At 45.3% G+C, this 9,364-nt stretch overlaps 1 protein-coding gene across 1 annotated transcript; it reads left to right on the plus strand.

The window, feature by feature from the left end:
• Nucleotides 1-3,189: 3,189 nt before the first annotated feature.
• On the plus strand, nucleotides 3,190-9,364 carry LOC117852866 (CDPK-related kinase 3). Its single transcript, XM_034735152.2, has 11 exons — nucleotides 3,190-3,916; nucleotides 5,332-5,462; nucleotides 5,745-5,786; nucleotides 5,875-5,983; nucleotides 6,166-6,244; nucleotides 7,002-7,298; nucleotides 7,465-7,574; nucleotides 8,041-8,145; nucleotides 8,214-8,276; nucleotides 8,559-8,726; nucleotides 8,893-9,364. The coding sequence occupies exons 1-11, from the start codon at nucleotides 3,293-3,295 to the stop codon at nucleotides 9,028-9,030; spliced, it is 1,866 nt and encodes a 621-aa protein (XP_034591043.1). The 5' UTR covers nucleotides 3,190-3,292; the 3' UTR covers nucleotides 9,031-9,364.

The raw sequence follows: 9,364 nt of genomic DNA on the forward strand, positions 1-9,364 counted from the left end.
TGTCAAGAGCAAATTAATAATAAGGAGAAATCATTCAACGGATCGCACTATTAGCTAGTCCATATATCAAATGCTGCAGCTCTATTTGAAGCGAACGAGTCAAGAAATGACTTTTTTGATATTGGTAGCAGGCAGCTGGAAAATGTCAACACGGTTGCATCAAAGCCACGACACTGCAGGTAGAACCAGCTAGCGTCCCATGAACACCAAGATCAAAAGGTGACCAAACTATTCGATCAGCGTCGAAATATGAACAATCGCATTCGCGGTCAAAATTTGGAGCAAAGTGCTCCTTGAATTCGTGGTTACCAGGAAGAGTACGAGTGTTACAGAGCATCGACAGAGAATTCCAATCATGAGAACAGTATCAGTAGTAGTGTCCCATGAACATCAAGACCAAAAGGTGACCAAACTATTCATCAGCATGAAAGAAAGGTGAACAATCACATAATGCAGTCAAATTCTTAGATCTCTGAATTCCAAGTTACCGAAAAGAAGAGTTGTAGTAGAGAACATGAACATCGACAGAGTTTCAATCATGAGAAAAAGGTAGAATTGTTCTTAGAAATAGAATGTAGCAAGAATATCTGATGTGACAAAAAGGAGATTGAGGGCGAGTTTGGTATAGCTCCTTGAACGGCTCCTGAAGCCGTTTTAGGTGAAGCTGTGCCAAAGAGCTTTACTGAAATGGCTCCATCGGAGTAGCCATCGTGAAGCCGGAGCCATTTTTGTATGCACGAGATAGAGCCGAAAATTGTGGCTCCATGCGGCTCCTCCCGCAGGCTAGCCCGGATGCTTATGTAATTGCCCATGAACTTCGCCAAAATTATATGAAAAATGCCACCACACCACCTATCCCAACAGGCCATCTCTCGCACCCTCTCGCGCTCACAGAAGCCCGACACCGGCGCCCGACGCCAGTGCGTAGGGAGGCCACTCCGGTGGGGAAAACAGTGGATCCACCGTGACTGACCTCGATCCAGGGATTGGGGGCGCCAGAGCCTCCGCATCTGGGCCAGATGGCGCCCATCTCGGCCGGCAGCGGCGGCAGGCGGCTGGCTAGGTAGCGGCTTACCAGGATGGTGGCTTCATGGGCCAGTAGTCCGGTGGCCGCCTCGACCGCAGGCGCAGGAGCGTGGCCCGGCAGCCCCTCTTGGTGTGGGTGCCGGCGTGCTTCCAGGAGAGGTGTCCATGGTGGGCGGCGGAGTGGTGCTGGATTGGTGGAGCAGCGTAGCGGCGGTCGTGACTCTCGAGCCGGAGTAGCTCTCTAGCATCTTGGTGACATCGTCGCCATCGACGCCGGCATCGGCCGAAAACCAGAACACCTCGGGAACCAGATTACCAAGGCAAGGGAGGCAGGGGCGGTGCCAGTTCGAGGAGCCTCTGCTTGCCATGGAGGAGGATGCGGTGGCCGAGCACCTAGACCACAAGCGCCGGTCCCTGCTGCCCCTGCAACCGTCGACGTTAGCAATGGCGATCCAAGGTAAGAAATACTTGTCATGCTAGCAATTCATTGAGCATAGATGGAATGTCGTATCATACATCTCTGTGTGAAAATGGAATTTGTAGTATGCTTGGAATATGTAGGTTACTTGATATTTGGTGCTTATGGTACTGATTTTCTCAAATGTGATCGAAATCTTGATTATGTGCCCATCATACCATCAAGGTATGCAAGACATTTTCCTTCTAATAATGCAAGCGATACATCAACTTCAGAATCGAATGATCGGGCAATGGATAGATTCCGTGATGACCTTGCAAGGACGATCTTTCTTTCTAGGTCATCATGAGTATCTATGTTGGCTTGTATTATGTGAGGATTATGCCTCATTTTTTGTAAAAACTACTACTATTATTGCTGAACAGCGAGGGAGCGAGCCAAAAGCTCTTGTGTTGTTGCTCTGGTTACTATCTTTGTTGGCTGCTAGCTGGAGTACTACTTGGGTCCAATTTTCATTTTTTTTATTGATGTACAACTGAAACTGGCAATTGGTATTACTGAGTAGCTAGTAATTGCATACCAACTACAGCAAATGAGCAAAGACATGGCCATCCGAAGACACAAACCTTCTGCAGGTGAGATCTAGAAAATATTTCTATTTATTTTTTTAATTTACATGAACTAAAATTACAAACGGAAGGGAACATACAATTCAACTTAACAATCAAGTCATATATCAAGGGGCATATTGGACATTTAACATCTCCAATTCATTTATGAGGGTGAAGCAGTTTTGCCAAACGTTTTCTAAAACGACTTCAGCTCCACCAGAGAAACCATTTCATCAGAGGATCTAGTGTCGGAGCTGTTTTCAAAGGATCCGAAACCTTGCCAAACGAGCTGTGAAGGATCCGAGAAGAGAAACGGGAGCACATCAATCAGACGCGTCTCCTAAAATTAGGAAGGCGGTAATGACCCAATTAAGAAGCCAGCTTAGCGCATCTAACCACTCCCGGTACTGAAAAGGGGAAGTTTCTCGCTGTAGTATGTAATGAGGCCGAGGGGGCCGGTACAAGTGGACAAGGGAGGCGCCACCTGCCCCGCCGGCCGGCCACCCGCCGTGTTTCTCTGGGAGGTGGAGGAGCTCCTGCTCCAGGCCTCCGGCTCCCCCCCCCCCCCCCCCCCCCCCCCCCCCCTAGCCAAACCGAACCACCCCCACCAGCGCAGCACGGCCACCGAGGACGGGGTCGCCGGCCCACCCGCCCCGCGCCACGTCGCCGCGCTGGGCCCGCCTGTCAGCCACCGCGCGCATTTAGTTTCGCTCCCGCTGACGTCACGCGCGCCGGCTCCCGCGCGCGGCTGCCGTGTGGGGGTGGGTCGATGCCATGCGGGCCCGTGGGGACCACGGATCAGAAAGGCGTTTTTTTTCCGGGTGAGAAAGAAAAAAGGTAAAGGGATTTCGTCGTACGCGCAGAGAAGAGAAGCGAGGGGGAGAGAGATCTCGCTTTCTCTCTCTCTCTCCGGCTGTTTTTACACCCCGCCCCCCGGGGAGTGGGAGAATTCACGGTCGCCTCCCTGGGGTGAGACCCTTTCTCAGTTTCTCTCTCCTCCCAGCTGTGCTGTAACCGAGGGGGAGGAGAGAGAAATAACGAACGCCACCTCCCTTTCTCTCTCCTCTGTCTCGTCCTCCCTCCGCTTCTTCCCCCCTCTTCTTCCATTCCCAACGAGGCAGCGACCCGCCCGCCCGCCCACCCCGCCTCCTCCCGCAATCGCGGCCGCGCGGAGGCCCGAGCCCAAACCCTAACCCTAGCGGCCCGGGCTCCCCGCCTCCCCGGCCGGCCGCCCGCGATGGGGCAGTGCTACGGGAAGGCGGGCGCGTCGTCGCGGGCCGACCACGACGACATCGCCGGGGCGGTCGCGCCGCCGTCCCCGCTGCCGGCCAACGGCGCACCGCAGACGCCGCCGCAGCAGGCGCAGGCCACCGCGCCCGGCACGCCGAGGCGCCGCAAGTCCGGATCGACCACGCCGGTGCACCAGACGCCCGGGGTCGCCTGGCCGAGCCCGTACCCCGCGGGAGGGGCAAGCCCGCTCCCCGCGGGGGTGTCGCCGTCGCCGGCGAGGTCGACGCCCAGGAGGTTCTTCAAGCGGCCCTTCCCGCCGCCATCGCCGGCCAAGCACATAAAGGCCACCCTCGCCAAGCGACTCGGCGGGGGGAAGCCCAAGGAGGGGACCATACCGGAGGAGGGCGGCGTCGGGCCCGGTGGCGGCGGAGGAGGAGGCGGAGGTGCGGATGGGGCCGAGGCGGAGAGGCCATTGGACAAGACGTTTGGCTTCGGGAAGAACTTCGGGGCCAAGTACGAGCTGGGGAAGGAGGTGGGGAGGGGGCACTTCGGCCACACCTGCTCGGCCGTCGTCAAGAAGGGCGAGTACAAGGGGCACACCGTCGCCGTCAAGATCATCTCCAAAGCTAAGGTGAGGGCACGCTCCGGGATCATGCTTGTGCTATGCTGATGCCGAATTTCACTTTTGGAAATTTTGAAATTTCAAATATTAGCAGCTGCTGCTGAGGTAACCGCTATGTGTTCGCGCCAATTCCGCGGTAGTAACCGAAACTTAGGTGGTTAAATGGTCCAAATTTTACTTCAGGGATTTTCTTTTTCAAATTTGGAATTTTGCTCTTTAGGTTGTTTGGCATTGTCGCAGGAAGTAAGATAAGGGAATTTGAGGATTTGGCGATGGTAGCTGACTAGTTGTAATTTAGCGATGTGTTCGCTAGTGCAATATCTTGCCACCTTTTTTATTGTTCCAGTATTTTGACTTTGAGACGGCAAGATTTTACCATGAAAGAAATTTTACTGTTCCATTGTTCAATCTTGTTAAATTGTCAGCAGTTCTATACTCAGCTAGGTAGTTGGACTGGGCTGAGAATAAATTATCCCATTTTCTTGATCATGGTACTGATCACAACTTTTGACAGTTCCAGGCAGGTTTAGTTGATGCTGGAAATCATGCTAATCTTATGTTTTTTGTTTAATGGGAAGGGAATGTATGTAGAAACTTTAGGATGTTGAATAGTACAGTGACTGAAATTCTTGACGACGTACTCAATTCTTGTTAGTTAGACATAAACGACTGGACCTATGCTTCATCCCCACCTTTTGTTTTGTGAATTAAGGCCTGTGCATTTTGTAGTTGGATTCAGTGGCAACTTTAGGGAAACTTAATCTATTGTGCTGGTCCTGATAATCAGTTATTTGGCAGAGCTTATATCTGATACCCCCTTGATTATTAAGCTCCGATCGCAACTATGGAGGCATCATCTTTTGCAATATGTGTGTAACAACTTGAAACGGAGATAGATTCATTCAAGGATGCTACGTAGCCTAGATTTGATTTAGGAGGGCAAGCTCCAGAGGATAGCATTGCTTAAATGGGGCCATAAGAATGTCTTGCATGTCATTATTATTATTAGCAGACATTTCTTCATGGGGGAGGGATTGGTTGGCTAGATAAATTTAACAGCTCAGAATTTCAGTGATATAACTAATGTAGTTGCAGAAATTGGTTCTGAGACTTTTTTGTTTACCTATTTTTGTGAGGGTATGAAGTTCCCAGGATGCCACCATTAAATTCAATAGTCTCATTCAGATCTGCTTGGAAAAAGGAAATTGTTCATTCTTGGCAACAGTTGCTCTGACATTAGCCATTTACTAAGTAAATATCTGTTGCCTGGATCCTTATTTGGATATGCTTTGTGATGCTTTCTTCTCATTAAGTTCTGACCATGTAAATGTATATCACCTATATTTGCTTCTTTGTATGAATGGCGTAAACAACATTGCCTCTACTTCTGGTTGAAATGAAATATCATCTTCTGTTTTTGGTAGATGACGACGGCCATTTCCATCGAAGATGTTCGTAGGGAAGTCAAGATTTTGAAAGCTCTATCGGGGCACAATAATCTTGTCAAATTCTATGATGCATGTGAGGACGCCCTCAATGTCTACATTGTCATGGAGTATGTTTTTTTTTGTGACCTTTTATATGTGATTTTATCAACTTATATTCAGAAATACTATATTAGCTTTCTCTAGATACAACATTTGATCTCAGGAAGCTTCTTGCATGCTTTAAAAACAGCTCCGCCATACTTGCGCATGTCCTTAGATCTCCCTGCTAATCATATCATTTAATGTGTGTGCAGTATAGTAGTATCTAACATACTGCATAAATGCTCTTCACCTCAACTAATGTAATACCCATCAGGTGGTAATTTTCTCATATTGTATCTTTTGAACAGATTATGTGAAGGTGGGGAGTTGCTAGATAGAATTTTGGCCAGGTACTTTCTACAATTTATCCATCTCTAGTAGCCAAGTAGCAGTACCTCTTGTTAATGCTTACCAAGGGTGAAACTTGAACTATTGAAGAGGCGGGAGATACACAGAAGAAGATGCCAAAGCGATCGTTGTACAAATTTTGAGCGTGGTGGCCTTCTGTCATCTTCAGGGAGTAGTGCATCGCGATTTGAAGCCAGAGGTATGCTTGATCCACTTTGTGCATAGTTTGTATATACATGCAGTCCCGTAGGTGTTTGACTGGGTTACTTCTACCATTTTATTTACCTGCACTTGCTGTTATTTCTATTAAGTGACGGCAATAATGTTTGTTGAACACTAGGCTGTACTTTGTGACACATCTGCTATGTTTCATTTGCACAGAATTTTCTTTTCACAACGAGAGATGAAAGCGCTCCGATGAAGTTGATTGACTTTGGTCTTTCCGATTTCATTAGACCAGGTAATGCACGAATTGATTGATATTTATCTCTGTATGTGGCCTACGAGTTTCATTTATTTTTGCTCTTGTAATTAAATTGCAAAAATAGGCATTACCTTGTTCGAAGGTTCATTCTAATTTTCTAATATGCACTTAGATAAACAACATAGATTTCTCAGTAAGAACCTTAAATAAGAAAATTTGAAAAGGTGACAGAAATATTGATTGTTACTGTAACATAATTTTAACTGTTTAAGCAAACTTCTTACAATAGAAATCGGCTACAATGCTAGTTTCAGAATTTGTATCGTTTGCTCAGGGTCAAGGATTTCATCACGCAAGTTTGGACTGAATGTATATTATGTTACTGTTTTGTTTTTCCGTACCTTTCCTCATAGTGTAAGCCAGTTAGCTCGCTGAATAAATTTTGTCCTATGCTGCTTTTCTAAGAATGGCAAGCGCAAAGTAATTTGAAAAAAAGCTTAAAATATCTGAACAAAAGGAACAGTTTAATTGCATGGTGTTTTATTTATGCAGAAACAATTGTTTGTAGTCTTGTATAAATTGCTAGCTTGCGCTTACATGCTAGGATCATGCTGTGTCTATATTCTAGATAAACAGTGCCTACGTTCATATCTGACTGTTTATTTTTGCATGTTTCTTGACGTTGGAAGTTAGGATAAACTTTACGCTATCAATATTTACAGTTATTTTTTTCCGCACTCACTTCATTAACTCATCGGATACTTGGTTCTATGTTCTGTGCTACGTAATGCAGATGAAAGGCTCAATGATATTGTTGGAAGTGCATATTACGTCGCCCCAGAGGTTCTACACAGATCATACAGTATGGAAGCAGACATTTGGAGTATAGGTGTCATAACATACATTCTGCTCTGTGGCAGTCGGCCATTTTGGGCAAGGACAGAATCTGGGATCTTCCGATCTGTGTTGAGGGCTGATCCCAACTTTGACGATTCACCATGGCCTTCAGTATCGGCTGAAGCTAAGGATTTTGTGAAGAGATTTCTGAACAAAGATTACCGCAAAAGAATGACTGCTGTCCAGGCACTGAGTAAGTTACCACTTATGTGTATTTAGTGTTGCTCCATGATTGTGATATCACAGTACCACACTTTGATTTTTTATCATTTAAGCAGAGTTTATTACCATCTATTTTAGGTACTGCTAGTTAAAATAAAACCACAAATATGAAGATACTTTTCTTTACATATTTGCAGCTCACCCTTGGTTACGAGATGAACAAAGGCAAATTCCATTGGACATACTCATCTTCAGATTAGTTAAGCAATATCTTCGTGCCACACCTCTTAAACGCTTGGCATTAAAGGTACAGTGCAGACTTCCATGGCCTTTTGTATATCTGCAAGTGTTCTTTATTTTCTTCATCTATCTTTGTGGATATAGCAATATGCAATTGATAAATGTACATGTGCTGGATGTGTTAAAAAGGCCATGTAACTCCTCCCAACTTTAAAAGTATAGAAAATGGGTGCATGAGCATGTCTTTTCGTAGTCGTGATAGACTAACAGTACATACTTTTGCTAAGCTTTTTTTTAGGTATTTTTGTTTTATTTTACTTTGTGATCCTGTATCTTTTCAATTTGTTATGAGGGGCTGATGTTGGATGTTACTTTTATTGGTCATATAATGTCGCTCCAAAATTGTGGTTTTCCCATGAAGTCATTGGTACGAATTTGTTCAAAGTGACAGGTTGTGTACTTTGACAACCAGCAAAGTTTCACCCATTAAGGTACTATAGTAACAGTTATTTTTTTTACTTTCTTTGACACAGGCACTATCTAAGGCTTTAAGGGAGGATGAACTTTTGTATCTTAGATTGCAGTTTAAGCTGCTTGAACCTAGAGATGGATTTGTATCACTTGACAACTTTCGAACGGTAAGTTATGAAGACATGTCCACATTATGTTGCATGTTCTAACATGTAAACTCCCATGGTGTACCCAGGCTCTGACAAGATATTTAACTGATGCTATGAGGGAATCAAGGGTTCTTGAGTTTTTGCATGCGGTAAGGATTTATTACTATGCAAATGATTATACAGTGATGCTTATCATGTCTGTCTGTAGTGAGATCACTGGAAATTTTCCATCTGATTATCTTTAACTGTAATTTTGAGCTGTGGTCTTGATGCTTTAAACGTGTTGCTCTAATCCTTTCTTTTAGAACCCCTTTTGCATTTTTTGGCAGATTTTTTATCTGCTGATATTTATTATATTGATGGTTGAAGTTAACGATCTTTTTATTCAAAAAGAAAAAATGTTACTGATCTTGCTCATGTTTCTATCACAGTTGGAACCACTTGCGTACAGAAGGATGGACTTTGAAGAATTCTGTGCTGCAGCAATCAGCCCTTACCAGCTTGAGGCTTTGGAAAGGTGGGAAGAAATTGCAGGAACAGCTTTTCAGCACTTTGAACAAGAGGGCAACCGAGTTATATCGGTCGAGGAGTTGGCACAGGTATTTAGCAGATGTTCTTATCCTTTGGGTCAATATTTTCAGCATGTGCATTTCAGATCCATGTGATGATGACCACCTTATTTTCTTCATCCTATATCGTGAGTGTGTGGGTTGGGGGGGGGGGGGGGGGGTAATCGAGTACCCTGACATCTTCCTGTGTGTGTAGGAACTAAATCTCGCACCGACTCATTATTCTATCGTGCAAGACTGGATCAGAAAGTCAGACGGCAAGCTAAACTTTCTTGGGTTTACCAAATTTTTGCATGGTGTCACGATACGGGGCTCAAATACAAGACGACACTAAATGGATGCAAATTGTATTCGCTTCTAATTTAAAGCCTCTCATTATATGGCCCTGATTGTTGTGACCCCTGCCTGCTTGCCCTGCCCCTTCTTCTGGTCAATGATCATTCTTCATGTTTGCATTGTCGCTGGTTGTTGTCATCATAGCTTTTGTAGAGTACATGTAAAGATACTTGTAATGAAGGCGAAATCATATGGTTTGCTCAAGAATTAGTGTCATGTGTTCTTTTTTGCTCACCAGTTTTGAACCATTATCTGCGGACAGATTTGGATATCATTGCGGCACTGAAGTTGGTATCGCTGCTCAGCTTAATAACATTTCAAGCTCAATGTAA

Source organism: Setaria viridis, chromosome 4, assembly GCF_005286985.2.
Source record: "Setaria viridis chromosome 4, Setaria_viridis_v4.0, whole genome shotgun sequence".
Taxonomy (NCBI): Eukaryota; Viridiplantae; Streptophyta; class Magnoliopsida; order Poales; family Poaceae; genus Setaria; species Setaria viridis.

Coding starts and splice junctions, on each gene's coding strand:
- LOC117852866 (XM_034735152.2), top strand. CDS start 3,293: ATGGGGCAGTGCTACGGGAAGGCGGGCGCGTCGTCGCGGGCCGACCAC. Junction 5,463..5,744: donor AATGTCTACATTGTCATGGA/GTATGTTTTTTT, acceptor TCTTTTGAACAG/ATTATGTGAAGGTGGGGAGT. Junction 5,787..5,874: donor CTAGATAGAATTTTGGCCAG/GTACTTTCTACA, acceptor GAACTATTGAAG/AGGCGGGAGATACACAGAAG.